This window comes from Silene latifolia, chromosome 3 (genome assembly GCF_048544455.1).
Source record: "Silene latifolia isolate original U9 population chromosome 3, ASM4854445v1, whole genome shotgun sequence".
In the NCBI taxonomy this organism is placed as follows: Eukaryota; Viridiplantae; Streptophyta; class Magnoliopsida; order Caryophyllales; family Caryophyllaceae; genus Silene; species Silene latifolia.
Genome location: NC_133528.1, coordinates 130,039,663 through 130,059,479, shown reverse-complemented (window position 1 = coordinate 130,059,479; position 19,817 = coordinate 130,039,663). Strand labels below are relative to the sequence as shown.

At 38.3% G+C, this 19,817-nt stretch overlaps 1 protein-coding gene and 9 non-coding genes across 10 annotated transcripts; 1 reads left to right on the top strand and 9 right to left on the bottom strand.

The window, feature by feature from the left end:
- Positions 1-10,185: 10,185 nt before the first annotated feature.
- Positions 10,186-10,306, bottom strand: LOC141650442 (small nucleolar RNA SNORD14). The gene has a single exon (XR_012546474.1). It is a non-coding gene; the product is annotated as a small nucleolar RNA SNORD14 (small nucleolar RNA).
- Positions 10,307-10,350: 44 nt separating this feature from the next.
- Positions 10,351-10,434, bottom strand: LOC141650389 (small nucleolar RNA snoR77Y). The gene has a single exon (XR_012546427.1). It is a non-coding gene; the product is annotated as a small nucleolar RNA snoR77Y (small nucleolar RNA).
- Positions 10,435-10,453: 19 nt separating this feature from the next.
- LOC141650398 (small nucleolar RNA snoR2/U65) lies at positions 10,454-10,608 on the bottom strand. Its single transcript, XR_012546436.1, has one exon. It is a non-coding gene; the product is annotated as a small nucleolar RNA snoR2/U65 (small nucleolar RNA).
- Positions 10,609-10,932: 324 nt separating this feature from the next.
- On the bottom strand, positions 10,933-11,003 carry LOC141650404 (small nucleolar RNA U49). The gene has a single exon (XR_012546442.1). It is a non-coding gene; the product is annotated as a small nucleolar RNA U49 (small nucleolar RNA).
- A 1,989-nt stretch (positions 11,004-12,992) lies between these two features.
- On the top strand, positions 12,993-16,983 carry LOC141648029 (uncharacterized). The gene is made up of 2 exons (XM_074456444.1): positions 12,993-13,151; positions 15,999-16,983. The coding sequence occupies exons 1-2, from the start codon at positions 13,105-13,107 to the stop codon at positions 16,630-16,632; spliced, it is 681 nt and encodes a 226-aa protein (XP_074312545.1). The 5' UTR covers positions 12,993-13,104; the 3' UTR covers positions 16,633-16,983.
- A 1,397-nt stretch (positions 16,984-18,380) lies between these two features.
- On the bottom strand, positions 18,381-18,540 carry LOC141650401 (small nucleolar RNA snoR2/U65). Its single transcript, XR_012546439.1, has one exon. It is a non-coding gene; the product is annotated as a small nucleolar RNA snoR2/U65 (small nucleolar RNA).
- A 207-nt stretch (positions 18,541-18,747) lies between these two features.
- On the bottom strand, positions 18,748-18,868 carry LOC141650441 (small nucleolar RNA SNORD14). Its single transcript, XR_012546473.1, has one exon. It is a non-coding gene; the product is annotated as a small nucleolar RNA SNORD14 (small nucleolar RNA).
- A 55-nt stretch (positions 18,869-18,923) lies between these two features.
- Positions 18,924-18,998, bottom strand: LOC141650379 (small nucleolar RNA snoZ7/snoR77). The gene has a single exon (XR_012546417.1). It is a non-coding gene; the product is annotated as a small nucleolar RNA snoZ7/snoR77 (small nucleolar RNA).
- A 28-nt stretch (positions 18,999-19,026) lies between these two features.
- LOC141650400 (small nucleolar RNA snoR2/U65) lies at positions 19,027-19,181 on the bottom strand. The gene has a single exon (XR_012546438.1). It is a non-coding gene; the product is annotated as a small nucleolar RNA snoR2/U65 (small nucleolar RNA).
- A 334-nt stretch (positions 19,182-19,515) lies between these two features.
- Positions 19,516-19,584, bottom strand: LOC141650405 (small nucleolar RNA U49). Its single transcript, XR_012546443.1, has one exon. It is a non-coding gene; the product is annotated as a small nucleolar RNA U49 (small nucleolar RNA).
- Positions 19,585-19,817: the final 233 nt, after the last annotated feature.

Genomic DNA, 19,817 nt, shown 5'->3' with positions numbered 1-19,817 from the left:
AAAAGAAGAATGGCAAGTGGAGAGTTTGTAAGATTACACAGACCTCAATAAAGCCTGCCCAAAAGACCCATTTTCACTCCCACACATAGACGCAATGGTAGATGCTACAGCAGGACATGAACTCCTGACATTCATGGATGCCTCAAGTGGATTCAATCAAATCAAGATGCACCCATCGATCGGGAACATCTTTTTATCATTTATCACGGAAAGGGGCATATCTTGCTACACAAAGAATGCCCTTTGGCACGAAAAATGCAGGAGCAACATACCAACGCCTGGTTAATACAATGTTTAAGGATCAAATAGGAGACACCATGGAAGTCTATATTGATGACATGGTAGTCAAATCAAAGAAAGCTGAAGATCATGTCCGGGACTTGGAAACAGCCTTCAAGATCCTAGAAGATTTCAATATGAAACTTAACCCATCCAAATGCCACTTTGGAGTATCCTCAGGAAAATTCCTGGGGTACATGGTGACCAAAAGAGGAATAGAAGCCAGCCCAGAACAAATAAGAGCCATACTAGAACTGAATCCCCAAGTCGGTCAAAGATATTCAAAAACGACGACGAGTTGCGACCACTGAATAGATTCATTTCCGGATCATCGATAAGGTGCAAGGCATTCTATGACCTACTCGGGAAGAACAAAGCATTCAAATGGTTGCACGAACACGAAACAGACCTTCCAGAGCTCAAAACATACCTGACTACACCTCCGCTACTTGCCAAACCAGACAAAGGAGAACCCCGACGGTCTACCTATCATCATCACAAAACAGCATAAGTGAAGTCCCGACCAAAGAAATTGATGGCCAACAAAGATCCGTCTACTATGTAAGTAAGAGTCTCCTAGACGCAGAAACCATGTATGGCTTACTTGAAAAATATGTACTTGCTTTAGTAATGTCCTGCACTAAACTTCGACCTTATTTTGAAAGTCACCCAATCATTGTAAGAACCAACTTGCCAATCAAATCTGTCTGAGAAAGCCCGAGTTGTCGGGCGGAATGGCAAAATGGTCAAGATACAAATCAAGACCTATGATATAACCTTTGAACCCGGGACGGCAATTAAATCTCGGGCATTAGCGACTTCGTGGCTGAATTCGGTCCTACCCTAGAACCAAACCTCATAAAAGAGGTCAATCTTCTTGACACCCAAAAATAGACCAGAATGGACTCTCCATGTAGATGGGGCAACAAATATGAAAGGCAATCGGCCTAGGATTAGTCCTAAAATCACCACAAGGAGACCGATTGCACAGTCATTAATTCAATTCAAAGCCACGAATAATGAGGTTTGAATATGAAGCCCGATTCTTTGGATTAAAGGTATGTATAGAACTCGGTGTAGCAAATCTCAAGGTAAAAACTGACTCTCTCTTAATTTCCAATCAAATCAAAGGAATATATCTTTGCAAAAGATTCAAAGATGATACTCTATTTGGAATATGTCCAAAACCTTTGCAAAAAATTCAAAACCTTTGACATTGACCAAATACCAAGGGACTTAAATACCCGGCGGATGCCCTAGCCACTGGGATCAAACTTCACCTGCTTGTGTTTGACAAAATACCCATCGTCCACCTGCTAGAACCAACCATAGAAAGGCCTGAACAAATTTGCCCTATCCAGGAAGATACAACTTCCTGGACTAAACCTTACTATGATTGGTTCTGCGAGGGATACTCCCTACAAATAAAAACGAAGCAAGGGCCCTCAAAATCAAAGCATCCACTTATACCATTATAAATAACACCTTGTTTAAAAAGTCTCAGTGGACCTTACTTACGTTGCACGGAACCAAATGAAGCCAACCAGGTCATAGAAGACATACATAATGGATACTGCGGAAATCATAAAGGTGGAAGGAGCACAGGAAACAAAATTCTCGGACAGGCTACTTCGGCCAACCCCGAGAGCCGATCGCATAGCATATAGTTCAAAATGTGAAGCTGTCAAATCCATTCCCCTTATATCCATCAACCATCGAGCTACTACACTCCATCTCAGCCCCCCGGCCATTCATGAAATGGGGCATGGACATAGTAGGAAGCTACCTCGAGCGCCCGGACAAAAAGTCTTCATGCTAGCAATGACTGACTACTTTTCCAAATGGATAGAGGCGGACTCTTACAGGCAAGTCAAAGAAAAAGATGTCATATCATTTATCAAAAGGAATATCATATGTAGATATGGAATACCTTCAGAAATAGTCTGTGACAATGGCACACAATTTGTGGGAAAAAGAACAATAACTTCATGCACAATGGAACATCAATCTAGTCACATCTACACCAGGCTACCCTAAAGCCAACGGCCAAGCGAATCAAGAAACAAAGTAGTAATCGGTTGCTGAAGAAAAAGCTGAAAAGAAGAAAAGGAAGATGGGCGGAAGAGCTCCCCTAGTCCTATGGGCTGACAGGACCACACCCAAAACAACACGGGCCGGACACCATACTCCCTGGTCTATGGGCACAAGCATAATACCAAGAGAAATTCATGTGCCAACTACCGGAATGGCTGAACACAATAGAAGAGAACATGCCCCTATTACAGGGATAACCTACTCTTAACGGAAGAACTAAGGGATGCGGCCAAAGTCGGGATAGCCGCCTACCAACAGCAAGAGCGGTTACAACAAAAATGTCAACATCAGAGTATTCAAAGAAGGAGACCTGGTACTAAGGAAAGTTTTCCCCAACACCAGAGAAAAGAACGCAGGCAAACTAGCCCCTACATGGGAAGGCCCGTACTTAATTGATTCAATAGTGGGACAAGGAGCTTACATGCTACAAACCTTGGAAGGAGAAATGATCCCCAGGTCTTGGAACATTTCCCACTTAAAACTATTTCATATCTGAGAAGCAGGTAAAACTACCCACCCTATATACATGTCAATAGAACTTCCTGCTATATGTTAAGTTGCTTGCCTGTTATTCTTAATTTCGCTTTGAAACTTTATTTCAAATCCACGAAAACTTGTTTTACGCCTTCTTTTCACTTATTATATGTTACACTTTAGGCTTAAACAAATGTTCGGGATTGAGGGCCACTCCACCCAACCCGAACAAAGATTTCTAAAAATGCTCTAATTTGGCACCTGCCGCTGACCAAAATTAAACGAGCTCAAGATACAAAAAAGACAAGTACAAAGGTGGAATAGACCATAGTACTTGTCAAAAAGCCCTCTGACAGTGAGGGCCATAAGCCCTCCCGACCAAGCAACCACCCTCATTCTTAAAAGCCCTCCCGACAGCGGATAGAGCCACCATTTCCCAAAAACACGGGAATGAGGGCCATAAGCCCTCCTGACAGGCATTGCTCTAACAAAAAATATCACATGAATGTACTGAGATACAAATTCCAGTCAAACACAAAGAAGAAAATCAAGAGAAGAAAGGATATATTAAAACCTACCCAGAATATACCCTTCCCGTGCAACAAAACCGTCTATCCAGGCAAAGCCAATAAAAACCAAAACAAATCCTAAATTATTTGTTCAGGGAACACCCCCCCCGAATAGGCCAAAACAAAGACAAAATCCCACAAACAGAAAAAAAATCAAACTAGCCTCGCCTTGGACACGATGAGCAGAACCAATCCCCTCATCGACCTCCTCTTCTTCATCTCCCTCCTCTTGACATCACTATTTTTCCCTTTGGATGGAGGAGAGTCCACTTCCTCATCAGCATGCAACTTACAAAGCTCGGGATAAGTGGCATTGAGATCGACCAACTTCGATCGGGATTCCAAAAAGGCGACTTCAAGAGCTCTTTCATAGCATCCACACGACCCTTGCCAAAGAAATACGGTGCGGCATCTTTGTACCTGGCCCGGACCTCATCCCTCTCTACACCAATTCTTCATTTACTTTCAATCGCTCCTCGCATAGCACCTTTTCACCTTCAACTCCTCCCCGAGCAATATCAAACTTAGCCTCGAAGAGCCTTGAAGGCATCCCGAGCGATTTCGGCTTAGAAGACTCCACCAAAGAACCGAGCCTTTCCCGCCTCATTATCCTCCTTCAAAGAATGATTCTCACCTTGGACACCTCCAACTCGACTTTAAACTTGTCAAGATCTTTTTTCAAGATTTGTACCTCCCAATCCAAGGCATTTTTTAGACCATGGATGATTCCAATTGACAGGCGCTCCTCAGCACATCATTAACATTCTGAAACAAAAGAAAAATGCCTATCTAAGCCACAAAAAAAAGAAAACACACAAAAATTCACAATAAACAAAAACAATATTTACCTCCCGAAGCATGGTAACCAAGTTGGCAAAGATAGTCCCTAGAACGATACATGGCGGCCAAAGCACGAGCAGAAGCTTCCTCTGCCTGATACTTGAAATAAGGATCATCAACCACAAAAGCCTGAGCCTGAATTTGATCCTTAGCAAACTGGACCTCATCCATACGAGCCCTAACCCCCCTGACCTCATGAACTCCCCTAGACTCATCCACTCTCTTCCTCTTCTCAGGACGGTCACTATCATCCACAATCTTTTCAGAGACGTCAATCGAACTTCCCGCACAGTTCCCGAACATGAACGAATCAGACTTTGTCACTTCTGTTGCCTCACCGCTCTTTGACTTCTCCCCCGTAACTGGGAGACCCCCGCCTTCACCAAAGACAGGCCAAAACTAGCAATTCTGGCAGAAGCCCTGGTAGCTGCACGACGAGTTTCTAAATCAGCAATATAAGCAGGAATCCAATACAGGAAACAAAATGACAAAAAAGATAAGCAAAAGAACTTACTCCCTGACGAAGATGCCCCTGGAACCTTAGTACTCTTCACAGGCTTATACGTACTCAACTTAGCCTTCTTGAAATGAGGCATAGAAGCTTGCCCCAGACAGGCAGGCCAAGCCCTCTCCTCTTCAGCAACGCCATAAACGCCGCTATCCGGTCACCCCCCTCGGATCGGGATCATTCACCCAATCATTTACTAAAAGAAAGCACGGGCAAAGTAAGTGAACTCTCCAAAAATATTATTACCAAACCAAAAATAATGCGGAAAGAAAGATTACCTCCTTCAACAATTTGGGTAATTAAGATAGTCCAGGTCAGGGGCAATTGAATCAGCCTTGATAAACATATAAGTTTGAGCCCAGCCTTTATCATCCCCTGAATCAAAATTGGTGATCAGGTGAGCCATCTTTGACCTGACTCGAAAATTAAACCTCCCAGTAGAATGACTCTTCAGGTGATAGACATTCTTAAAATCATCCAGGGTAATAACCAATTTATGCTTAGAACATAAATGCTCAATAGAATGGACAATCTTCCAAACCATTGGCATGAGTTGAAAGGGAGGAACCTTAATAGCCCTAATCACCTCAGTCATAAAAGGAGAAAGGGGAAGTTGACCACCACCCCTGAACGCCCACTCAAAAATACAGAACCAACCCGAGCTACTCCAATTAGCCCTGACAGGACCATTCTCAGGAATCCAAACCTCAGCCCCATGAGGAATAAGACCCCTGCCCTTTATATAATGCTCAAAAGCAGGTTTCAGTTGATTGGCCTCATGAAAAGAAACCGCCAAAGCCTTATTAGGAGAATATTCAACCCCCTTATAAGATATAGACAGAATCTCGGAGGAGCAACAACCTCCACCACATCATCCTCGGGAATGATATCGGGGACCCCCTCAACTTCAAGCCATTTCATTTCAACTTCAACAGAACTTTTTCACCTCGGCGGAGCTTTTGAAGTCTTGTCTTTCTCCGCCACCACCATATATTATTTTTTTTCGGAGGATGAATTTTTCAAAGAGAGAATTTTTAGAAAGGGAAAGAAGAAATTTGGAGATTGAGATATGGAAGCAATCACGGCAAAGGAAGGGTATTTATAACCGCAAATCCTAAACGGCTAGAAAAGCAAGTGGTAGAGACTAATCATGACTCTCCTAGGGTTTTGTGAACCTACCCTATTAATGACAAATAACCGTTACAAGAAGTTGAACCAAACACCAATTCTAAATCCGATAGAAAGTCCCTGCACAAATCACTTGCCTGGCCCAAATTTTTATCTCCTCATTCCTGGCCAGACCCAATAAAGGAATAAGCGAGATAAGGGGCAATTGTTGGGCCCTAAATTATCCCGCTGACTGATATAGGCCAGGCAACGACCAAGGACAACTTCCGGACAAAAGATATCTAAAATCGGCATTACTTCAACACGGACAGGGCACCAAGCGGAGTTGATAAAAGACAAAGCGAAAGATAACCAAAGAACCTAAAAGGAGAAACGCCAGGCCACTGCAGCGACAAATGGGCGATTGATATATGTTCCCTACAAAAAAGGAAGACCAATTCCAAAAAGCTATGATAAAGGAAGCAGTCAAAACCACGGCTAAGAGAGAAGCAACCATCTCCGGGTAAATAGGGCACATTCCCTATTTACCAGGAAAACCTAAACGGCCGAAAAGGAAGGAAGAAATCACCTATAAATAGAAAAGAAGAGAAGATAAGAGGCATCATCAGAGAGATACTCACTTTTACTTATATTCTTTGTATTCTTAAGCAATATATTCGCCTGTCACATCTGATACAACAATACTCTGTCAGGCTATCTAAAATCATAGTAACAATCACTCCTGGCTTGGTGCCCGTGGCTTTTTCCCTTATTCCCAGGGTTTTTCCACGTATAAATATCTTTGTGTCATTATTTAATAGTTTGTTTTACACTTAATTATATCAATCAGGCGAGTTATTCGAGTTAGATCACCCTACATATAAATCCCTGGCAGGACACTCTAGATCAGTAAAAAGCCTGCCAAAACACTAAGTAATTGAGAGACCAATTTTTCGTACTCTTTTATTTATATTTTGTACTCCTTTTACTGTTAATCGTAACATTCGTACTATTTACATAATAAATGTACCAATTTTATTATTAATCACGATTTACCTATTTTATTAGGTTTAGTACTCCCGACTCGAATCATGGAATCTGCGTTCAGTACACTGCGTATTATGGAAGCGTCCTGTAAACCCGGTGCGGGAAGAATCTCACCCAACAACGATACTACGAAGGAACACACACAACGAACGTAAGTAAGAACAAATAAAAATGACACCACAATTTATCACGTGGAAACCCTTCTCAACTAAGGGAAAAACCACGGCTCTCACGACAAATTAATTCACTAATAAGAAATTACAAAGTTTATAGAGTACAATCACACACTAGTATTGTCACTCCCTCTCAAACTTTATCTCACTCTTATTATCTCTAATGGATGTTGAACACTCTCTTTTCTCTCCTTTAGAACAAGAAGTATTCTCACAAATATAATGTAATTTGTCTCTCTATATTTTGTGTGTGTATAAAACTATTATCACCAATAGCTTTTTATACTAAGATAATATCAAAACATCTAATAAGTTATTAATTGTTTTAATTAAAACAATTACATAACTCTTTTGCATTATATGTTTCCTCTTCCAAAAACGTAATCCATTTACGTATTTCCATTTGAAACATCAACACACTTTATTCAACATTTAATTGTTTGGAGTTTTTTTGGGAGATTAATCCAACAATTTCCTCCCTCGACCAAAAGCTTCAAATACCTCAACTATCTCAGAAAAGCGGACTTTCTTCTTTACGTCGGCCTTCGTTTTCACGCTATGCCCATCCACATAGCAAATATTGTTTTTCATTTTCACCCTTGCATTACCAAGCTTTTTCCACGATACAGTTTGCACCATTTACCACTACCAACATATCGGTTCCCTTGAGTCGTCAACACACCTAAAGAAATAATGTTGGAACAAGCTTTAGGGACATACCTCACATTTTTTAAAGTTCTTATGGTGCCATCATGTAGTTTCATTCTTACACTCCCTACACCCTCAACTTTTAATTTGAGGCCGTCACCCACTTTGACATGCCCAAAGTCTCCATTATTTTGCAAAGTATCAAATGATCCTTGGTCTTTACACACATGCACAGAGGCACCCGAATCCATCACCCATTTTTCTTGACACTCCACCTCATCTTGAGAAGTCAAGAATATGCCTTCATCATCACTAATATTACCACACACCATATTGGAAGAATCACCTAAATCATCAACCTTAGCCTTGCCCAACTTTTCTCTTAAAGACTTCACACTTTTCAAGTCTTCCTTCATTATTGGACAATTTCGTTGAATATGACCTTTCTCATGACAATAGTAGCACTCCACACTATCCATGTCCTTCACGCGCGACTTTGATCTACTTCTTTGGCCATTTCCATGTCTGTGTGATCCTCTCCCTCTTTCACAACCATCTGCCACTAGTGCCCCATCACTTGATGATGCATTTCCATCTATTTTTGCCATCATCCTCTCATTTTCTCTCACCACCGTTATTGCTTCATCCAAAGAAATTTTCTCTTTACCCACGAGCATCGTCATCACAATGGGTCTAAAACTTTTCGGCAATGAAGCCAATAACAAGAGAGCTTGCTCTTGATCCGTTATCTTCTCATCGGCATTCAAGAGTTGACACACGAGCTGGTTGAATTTATTTATGTGGTCTTGCAAATTTGCATCACCCTCCTTCATTTTGAATTGATACAATTCCCATCGCAAACATAATCGGTTGGTGAGCGACTTTGACGCATACATGCCTTGTAACTTCTCTAACAAGGCCCTCGGCTCCTTCTCGCTCAAAAGATTATACTTAATCTTCGGTGCTACCGCCAACCTTATCATACTCATGGGTTTCTTTTTCTTTGACTCCCAATTAGACTCACTCATCTCTAATGGCTTAGTCAATTCCAAAGCCTCATCAAGACTCGACTGGACTAACAAGTCTTCAACTGTGCTTTTCCACACCATAAAATTCATCTTCCCATCAAACAATGGAACATGAAATTTCTCCGCCATCTTACTTACGATAAATAAGTTCCTCCCTAAATCGGAATCTCCCACACCTCCCGGCCAATATACAGAACCTTCGGCTCTGATACCACTGTTGGGGAAGCGTCCTGTAAACCCGTTGCGGGAAGAATCTCACCCAACAACGATACTACGAAGGAACACACACAACGAACGTAAGTAAGAACAAATAAAAATGACACCACAATTTATCACGTGGAAACCCTTCTCAACTAAGGGAAAAACCACGGCTCTCACGACAAATTAATTCACTAATAAGAAATTACAAAGTTTATAGAGTACAATCACACACTAGTATTGTCACTCCCTCTCAAACTTTATCTCACTCTTATTATCTCTAATGGATGTTGAACACTCTCTTTTCTCTCCTTTAGAACAAGAAGTATTCTCACCAATATAATGTAATTTGTCTCTCTATATTTTGTGTGTGTATAAAACTATTATCACCAATAGCTTTTTATACTAAGATAATATCAAAACATCTAATAAGTTATTAATTGTTTTAATTAAAACAATTACATAACTCTTTTGCATTATATGTTTCCTCTTCCAAAAACGTAATCCATTTACGTATTTCCATTTGAAACATCAACACACTTTATTCAACATAAATACCATCATCCATATTAGTGATTTCTTGATCACCCAATTTCATTTTACTTCTTGGAGGATTGATTTTTCATTGCAAAATTTTATTTCAGACGGACAGTTTTCTCGTCTGAAATAAGACCGATAAAAATGTTGTCATTTTTTAAGAAAATATAACCATTTAATCTACAAAATATTATTATTAGAGGTGTCACTTTTTACCCTGAAAATAATAGGAAAAATAATGGCAACAAGTTATCAGAAAATACAATCATTTTATTGTCAAATGACAACATGTTATCCATATATTAGTTGAGCTCTGTTGTATTATAAATAAGTCTATTGTACGGATGTCAACTTTATGAGTAGTTCAATTCGAGTTTATATGTATGCATAGTCCATGATAATCCACTCTCGGTTTATTGTTCTGACCAAATGTCATTGCCCTTTTTCTTCAGCAATTTCACAAATACAACCTCCGCTTCAATCACCGATGCTCCATCGATTAATCGATGATCGAAGGACAGCCACACAATCCCAATCAACGCAATCACAATCCATACCCAACCTCCCAAATATTGGTCACCACAATCATACACCAAAACATTTACACATTGAATTCACTTTTGTTTTAAGAGTGAAAATTTATACCAAATCATTATCAATAAAATATAAAAAAATAGTTGAGAAGTTTCAGACATCCAAGGAAGGATAAAGCAGCATTAACTCTCAACCCTGCGCAGGGGAAAGTTCTTAGGCGGCTCTGCGAATGTTTTTGAGAAACAAGCCTTCACTTTATCATCATCAACTTCTCCAATATTACTTAATATTCGCATTTACCAAAATTAAAATAAATAAATCCTCAGAAAGAAAGTTTCTCATCAGATTGTTAATCAGACGGTAATTCCAACATTTTTCTGTAATCTCATCAACGGAATCGTAAATAAACTGAAAAATAAATGTAATTGCACAAACGGCTCCGTTTAATCATGGAAATAAATAAGATTAACGGGTTCCTATCAATAATGCAAAATACTAATCAAAATTTGATATTGGTCCAATCATAGCATCGTCAGTCATTGCTTTTGCTACTGTCGACGTGGCATCGGACCTTTTTAAAAAAAATCAACAAAAATTAAAAGTGGCAGGATTTGATGTTTAATTAATTATTAAAAAAATGAAAAAAGAAAACCCTCAGAGACCCGTTTAAAATCACACCCAACAGCAATTATACGAGAAAGAGAAAGAAACCGCAAACAACGGGACGATGAAAGACACAGGCTCAGTAATCCCCGACTAATCGGACGGCTGTCATTCAAGGATCAAATCATAGAATATGAGATGAGTGAATGGACGGCCGTGATTAGTGGATGGGGAAACAACAGCGAGAGAAGATCAACGGCGGAGATGGTGTTTCTATAGTTTCTCAATCAAGCGCAAGAGCTGATTGTATGGAGTGTCATACGGCACTTCCTATCTTTTTTATGGGAATGCTTCCTCATTGGGATTCTTTTGATTTTGATAGTAGAAAAACACTAACCCTAAAACCCTAAAATTGTGATGTTGCGATTGAGAGTGTTGGGTTATTGGAGAAGAGCTAGATATTTCAAGGGGGGATAATGCAGATGGGGATTGTGCAACGGAAAACCCTAGGTATTTAGAAGAACGGATGGTAGGCAGGGATGATAATGAGTCGGATTGTATCGAGCTAGATGGGAATACTGCAATGGAAAACACTAGGTATTTATAAGAATCGGGTGGTAGGTATAGCCGTATAGGTGATTATATGATCAAATGGACCAAGCCCATCAGTCAAACCCAGTCCAGTCCGATTTTTCTCCGGGCTTGAGTCCCTAGTCAGGCCCAAAAAAGCCCATGGCATATTGAAAAAGTAGATTGGAGAGAGGGAAGGTATTGTGGGGTATTATTGTGGGTGGGTGATTAAAATAAGTATTGTTGTGGGGTAAGTAGATTAAAATAAGTATTGTTGTGGGTGAGGTAGGGTATTATTGTGGGGTAAGATGATTAAAATAAGTATAAAACTTTACTAAATAAGGAAATATGGAAGGTATTGTGAATAGATGAAAAAGGGAAGAGAGAAGTTTATGTAGAATAGGAGGGAGTAGTCAAAACTCAAATTCAACCGAACTTATATGTAGGGGGTGTTTGGTAAACGGCGGATTGAGAAATTTTCAGCATATTTAAGGCTTTTAGCATGTTTGACTCACCAATAGATTGAATCTCAATCTACTGTTTTCCAATATGCTGCTCTACCCAGCATATTCTCATTAATAGATTATGAAATATGAATCCGTGAACAATCTACACATAGATACAACAATCTATTAACCAAAATCTGCTAATTACCAAACACTTCTACTAAATCTGCTAATTGAAATATACTAGTCAAACCTGTTAATCCAATCTGTCATTTATAATCTGCTTGACCAATCTGCTTTTGTTAATATCAATCTGCTGATTACCAACCAAACAGGACCGTAATGTTTTTGAGTTATATTGTAATTTTTCGAGTTTAAAGTTTAATTGAATGAACTCAAAAACCTTTATAGTAAAACTCAGAAACATTAAAACAAAACTCAAAAAATTTAATATAAGCTAAAAACTACAAAACTGGTATACATCCCCCCTACTACTAAGAGAATAAAAACTCTTAGTAGTTTTCCCGCCTAAGAAAATAACTCTCAAAACTATACATGGAAAGAATATTACATTTATATTTTACCTCTTTTACAAGAAACAATTATTATCCCTAATTTATTATACAATCATTTCCATAAATGTTATCCTTCCTCCATTACACTTTAAAGTTACGCAAATCATCAGTTAGACTCTAAATATGATTTTCTAAACAAAACAAATTTTTATATATTTTTTTATTAAAAATAAAAAATAAAAATAAAAATATTAGTTAATTATTTGTAAATTGTCTTTTTAAATGCGTTACATGTTTTCGTTATAAGGTAATACGCATTTTAATTAGATCTTACATCACTTAAATTTATTTTAATGTCGTCATATCATGTAACGATATAACATTATAATGTTATTTTTAACAGTAAAGTAAAAATAGTTTGAGACAAAAATAACTTAACTTAAAGTGTCTTTTGATGGTAGTAAAATTTTATTTTCTACCCCTTACTAAGATTATATTTAGTACTCCGTACATTAATTTAATAAGAAAGTTTCTTTATAAAATAAATCTAAAAATTACCGTGCTGTAGCACGGGAACTATACTAGTTGTAGGTAATTCACTTACCAAAGAATTTGTGTAACACAAATTCTCATTATAGACGGACACTATCCGTCTATACGTATAGACGGATACCATTTTCCCTCACAAAATACCCATTTGTCATAAACTGGAAAGCACATGGGGGTGCCTCACCTTGTCCCCCTACCCATTTTATTAGAGGTTTTTATCCGTCTGTTCGCCCCACACGTCTATACCAAGACCTATTGTTTGTGTAGTTCTCCAACTCTCCCGTATTTCCAATAATTCCATGTTATATACATATAACCCCCCTAAACCTCGCCCAAAATCTCCGTTTGAAAGAGCATAAGAAAGGCGAAATCAGAAACGATTAAAATGGAAGAAGGTGATGACAATCAGCAGATACCTATTCTAGATAACGGGTATTTTCCTTTAATTCTTGTGTTACCTTTTTTAACACTGTTTTTATCTTCAATTTTTGCATGCTTCCCTGTTTGTGATCATACTTAGGGATATCTTTTATGTTAACACTTAATTGTGGAATGTATTTGTGTTTTTAAGGTTGTTTTGTCAATCTAATTATTTTTTTGGTCTAAAGAAGCCGCACTCAATCGCATTACTATAGAGGGGAGGGGGATTCGAACCTGGACCTATTGTCCACAATTCCTCCGTCTTAACCACTAGACTAAGACATTGTGAAAACTGTTTATTTTGTCCCCATTAACATTGCATCCTGATTACGCCACTGAGTAAGAATGTACAAATTTTTTTGTGTGTATTGGAGGTCATTGCGATTCATAGTAGTCATGTTGTTCAGTATTTGTACTAGGACTACTAGTATAATTCGTAAAAGTCGTCTTGGTTTCTCAGAATTCCGCTGATTAAGAGGAGGGTTTCCGTTTTACTAGTGTCCACCAACTGCTTTAGTATGAGGGATTTTGGGAAGTTGTCTGATAACAAGATTGGGCGAGCTTTGCCCAAAATGGACTATATCATACTAATATAATATCCGGTGTTGTGGTGGTAGTCGCGGTCCCAAAATAAGAAGTCTGCAAGCTTTTCTGTCATTGTTATTTCCCATCATCATATGCCTTGGCATTTCCCCTAACCTAGACATGCATACTATGCTCGTCCTTCACCTTGCTGGCATCAATTCCCCGAGAATATCATTTTTTTTGTCTCCCACAACTCTTTTTGTTTCACGCAATGGTCATGTCCTGCTTTTGCGATCCAAGTCTTAATTCTCACCTAATTGTTTTCCCAAATATCTCATCACAACTTTAACATATATTCATATACTCACAAGTCGCAACCCTTGAGAATGAAACTACAGTGGTATGGAGGCACTATGGACTTAAGGAGTAATGACAGTATATAGTTACACAAAGTTTGTTTTGTCTTATTTGGAAGAACTAACAAGGAGTATGCAGTCTGCAATTATGTGTACTGAATGATCAAGTTTTAGTTGAGAAGTTATAAATCATTTAAAAGTCTCATCTCAAACGTATTGTGCTCTAAACTTGGCTAATCGCAAATTTTACAAAATCAAATGTTTTTTTTTCTTGGAAATGCTTTTCTTTCCTTTGTTCTTATGGAATTTGGTCATTTCTATTCCACCTGTTTGAATGACTTTCTCTGTTTTATTCTGCTTGTCTACTTTCTTCGAACCTCCTATGATCACTTTGGTTTTCGGCCATTATGGGATTTGGTCTTTCCTGTGTTACACAGTTTGTTTAGTTTGGTTGACAATTGATCATGTATATGCATGTTCAGTGCGATGACTTTGGGAGTAACGACGATATAAAGAAACTTAAAACGTTAGTAGATTTGTTTCGCTTACGCATATGTAATTTGAATTTATAAGAATTGGATGTTAGGTGATATTATATATTTTATTTCAACTATTAGTACCCTTCTTTGGAATGATATCAGATTTTACTTGTAGAGTAATAGTTGGCATGTGTAGATTTCCGATTTTTCCAAAACAAATAGGATTAGTTTTAACCACTTGTCGGGAATTTGAGGATGTTACAAAGTGGTATGAGACAGATTTCTTTTTTAGTTGATGGGATCTTTCATATCTTTTCACAGCCCATTCATTGACCGTCCTTAGGATAAGTGGAGTAGAATAACCATATTAAGATGAGTAAAAAGAACTTAGGTAAATAAAATGAATCATAGGAGTATAGGACGAAATAAACAAAGAATCATGAATGTGGTGACATGAGTGAATGGAAATTTTATGGGATCGTTAATGTTTTGGTTTATAATGATTTGTACTCCCTCCGTCCCGGTCGTTTGTTGTCCTTTTTCATTTTGGGGTGTCTCAATCAATTGTTGTCCTTTCTATTTTAAGAATGCATTTGAAGATTAATTTGAGGGTGATTAATTTGATCATTCACCCTCAATTTGGTCCACTTGTCATTTAATAATTGACCATCTCCCCTTTCCTTGGTCTTTGTGCCAAAACCAAAAGACAACAATTGACCGGGACGGAGGGAGTAATGTTTTGGAGGTATGTACAAATGATTTTGTACTATGGCAGCCCATAGATTGTGAGATGGTCTGAATGAATTCTTGTTGATACATTTAGTTATATTAGAGCCTATATGCAATACTATGGTACGGTGTTCAACCCGGCATATCATAATGATCAATTCAAGCTTTAGACGGGAACTTTTACATACCCCACCCGGCCACCCCATATAAGAATATGGGTTCCGCTAAGGCAGGAACCTGTAAAATTAGTTCTGGACCATAATAGGAAACGAAATGAAAAAGGCACTGAGAGGCAGAGAACCATGACGATGAGGAAGTTGACTTCGAATGATAGGATGTGACCCCAGTCCCCAGTAATGATCCAAATTTAGGATTGTCAATATTTCTCTATAAAATTATGAACTGTTGTTTTAACATGTTCCGAACTTATTTGAAATGTACTGATAAAAGTATTCTTGGATTGAAGCATGTTTTGTGGCATGATGGATTAAATATATACTCCCTCCGTCCCAGTCATTTGTTGTCCTTTGGTTTTGGCACAAAGACCAAGGAAAGGAGAAAGGGCCAATTACTAAATGACATGTGGAATAAATTGAATGTGAATGATCAAATTACTCATCAAATTCAATCTTAAAATAGAAAGGACAACAAATGACTGAGACACCCCAAAATGGAAAAGGATAACAAATGACCGCGTAGTAACTTATAATCTCATGCGTATTGGATTGTAGCCAAATTTTTGAAGTTTGATTAATTTATCGCTTGTGTAGTATCAGCAAGTTGACAGGATCAGAGAACAACAATACTGATAACAACAGCAACAACAACACGAGCAACGACGATGACAACAATAACGAAATGGGAAATCGGAGCAATCTGTCTGTGCAGCAGATCTTAGATATGAACCAGGAGTTGGTGAAGTCTACGCAGGAGTTGGTGCGTAGAAATCGTGCAGCTAGCATAAAGAGCACAATTAGTGAACTAGCGCCAATGTTCTTCGACGGTAAGGATGGGGATCCGGTTAAGTTGCACAGGTGGATTTGGGAATTTGAGAAGATTTTTTCAGCTTTGGAGTGCCCTGCGGAGATGCGTGTGGATCAAGCTGCATTCTACCTCATCGAGAATGCCGATGCATGGTGGTGCAACAATATGGAAAGACTCCGTAAGACGGAATACTCTGTCGGCGAGAATGGGGAGGAGGTATTGGTCCCATTTACGTGGGATGATTTCAAGAAGGCCCTCAAGGCCGAGTTCTTTCCAAAACATGTCCGAAAACAGAAGTGGATGGAGTTTGACAACGTTAAACAAGGTACATTGTCCGTGCAAGACTATTATTTTAAATTCATCCAATTGGCTCGTATTGTGCCTGAGATGGTACCTTCAACGGAGGAGTCCGAGGCGTGAAAGTTCGAGCGGAACCTTAACATAGAGATTCAGGCCAGATTGGGAGGAGAGGATTTTCGTAAGAGAGGGAACTTCAATAACTAAAGCGAACTTGTTAGAAAACTCCATGAACTGATGAGTAATCCTCGTGGGAAAATGTCCGTGCGACGTTGGTCCAGCTATCGTCGACTTCATTATTTCAGGTTGTGATAAGTAGAATGCAGAAATGTTGATGTTTCGTGTGTTTCGTTTTGTTTCTTAACTATAAAACTGTAAACAAGTAGAATGCAGAAATGTTGATGTTTCATGTGTTTCGTTTTGTTTCTTAACTATAAAACTGTATCAAAGTAGAATGCAGAAATGTTGATTTGCGAAGCCGTATGTTACCTTGATTTATACGGAGAAGTATGTGAGTTATGGTGGCACATCTAAAATTTTGAAACTGTATCACTGTATAACGTTTTAAAATCGTCTACACAACAAAGGATCTTCACTTTCGGCTTCTCGGACAATTTGACAATTTGCCAACTGATGAGAAAATTCAGCGATAAGCCCCAAATGTAAGTACCATATCATGAATAAGATGTTACTAATAAAACGGGCGTTCTTTCGTTCATGAGTAATAGACGATATGAAAGTTAGAAATCAGAATGCCTTCAAGCAAACAATATGTAACGCCGCTGGGGCTATTAAAACTTCATGAATTGCAGTTTAATCAAGTCTTGGGTGCGACTATTAAGTTGACAGATAATATCCCGCCTGGATTTTAGAATTTGGGATATGAAGAAAACCTTCATGAAATTGAAAAAAGTTTGAAGTCTAGTGCTGAATTAATGCTATAGGGTGAGATCAATTACTGTCCTAGGCAGTTTATTTGTGGCGATGCATCATGGACCTTAAACCGTTGGATTTTAATAGCTGTTACCCAGCTATTAAAATCAACCTTTGCACAAAGTGATCAACCTTTGCACAAAGTGCTGAACAAGCAAAAGGAAAGGCTATCTTGGAGGTTGAAGTATGGGCTTCAAAGCGAAACTTGTTGCTTTTTTCTGTTGGATCGGATTGTCTTCGTATTCTACAACAGATTCTGGATGGGAAGGCGAGTAACCATCTAACAAAATCAATTATCAATGACATTAGAATACACGTTATACTTCTATTAACGATACTTCCTCGATCCCTGCGCATATGACCAACTACTTCATACTCTGAGCTCAGCCGCAAAAGCATAACTGGACAGTGGTCTCGACGTACAACAGCTTCATTTCTAAAATGTTCTCGAGACACATGCCTAGTATTCACCCATCGTCAACTACTCTTCAATACAACTAATGCAAACAGAATCAATACTTTCTGAAAAATAGTTTGAATGAATCCCCAGAAAAAAAGTGATCGTCAGACTGATAATCAGACGGTAATTCCAACATTTTTCCTTAATCTCATCAACGGAATCATTGCCACATTGTTCATATATGAATTATAAATTAATTCATATAAATAAAGGAGAAATAAATGTAATTGCACAAACGGCTCCGTTTAATCCTAGAGAATAATACTTCCTCCATTCAACTCCACTCTACCTATTTTACTTTTGTACACTATTCACAATCATGTATTCAATTTCGATTTTCTCTCAATACGTAAGTGGAAATATTTTCATGTGGGATCTTGTTTGATTAAATCTTTCTGAAGACATTAAAAATATCTAACTTTTATAATTTTTGCAAATACGTAGCTAACGATATTTAACGCGTAAAATACGCGTTGGCAAACGTGAAAAAAGAAAGTGGTAGAGTGGAGTTGAATGGAGGAAGTATAAGATTAGCGGGTTCCTATCAATAATGCAAAATATTAATCAAAATTTAATTTTGGTACCAATCATAGCATCGTCAGTCATTGCTTTTGCTACTGTCGACGTGGCATCGGACCTTATAAACAAAGAACATTATAAACAAGAGCAAAGTCTTTGGAGAATGAATAAGTGACGCAACATAAACTGTTTTCAACAATTAGTTCATTCAAAAATACAAGTCCTTATTCATACTAATAGATTGACAATTTGGACACCCTGTATTTCAAATCAAATCTTTATTTGTTTTAAGAGTTTATAAATTATAGAAAAAAAAATAGTTGAGAAGTTTCAGACATCCAAGGAAGGATAAAGCAGCATTAACTCTCAACCCTGCGCAGGGGAAAGTTCTTAGGCGGCTCTGCGAATGTTTTTGAGAAACAAGCCTTGACTTTATCATCATCAACTTCTCCAATACTGTATTAATTAATATTCGTATTTAGCAAATTTAAAATAAATAAATCCTCAGAAAGAAAGTTTCTCGTCAGATTGTTAATCTGACGGTAATTCCAACATTTTTCTGTAATCTCATCAACGGAAATCATAATATAAATAAAATGGAAAATAAATGTAATTGCACAAACGGCTCCGTTTAATCATGGAAATAAATAAGATTAACGGGTTCCTATCAATAATGCAAAATATTAATCAAAATTTGATATTGGTCCAATCATAGCATCGTCAGTCATTGCTTTTGCTACTGTCGACGTGGCATCGGACCTTTTTCATACATACCAACAAAAATACGATAAATAACAGTGGCAAAACCAGGATTTATCGTTAAATTAAAAAGACAAAAAAATAGAAAACCCTCAGAGACCCGTTTAAAATCACACACAACAGCAATTGTACGAGAAAGAGAAAGAAACCCCAAACAACGGGACGATGAACAACACAGGCTCAGTAATCCCCGACTAATCGAACGGCTGTCATTCAAGGATCAAATCCTATGAATAGGAGATGAGTGAATGGACGGCCGTGATTAGTGGATGGGGAAACAGCAGCGAGTGAAGATCAACGGCGGAGATGGAGTTTCTATAGTTTCTCAATCAAGCGCAAGAGCTGATTGTTGAGTGTCATACGGCACTTCCTATCTTTTTTATGGGAATGCTTCCTCATTGGGATTCTTTTGATTTTGATTGTAGAAAAACCCTAACCCTAAAACCCTAAATTGTGATGCGATTCAGATTGTGAGGTTATGGAAGGAGGGAGGTAGGTATTTAAAGGGGGAGAATGAAGATGGGGATTGTTCAACGGAAAACCCTAGTTATTTATAAGAACCGGATGGTAGGCAGGGATGAGTGGATGACAATGGGTCGGATTGCATCGAGTTTTGAATTCAAACTCGATCCATTTA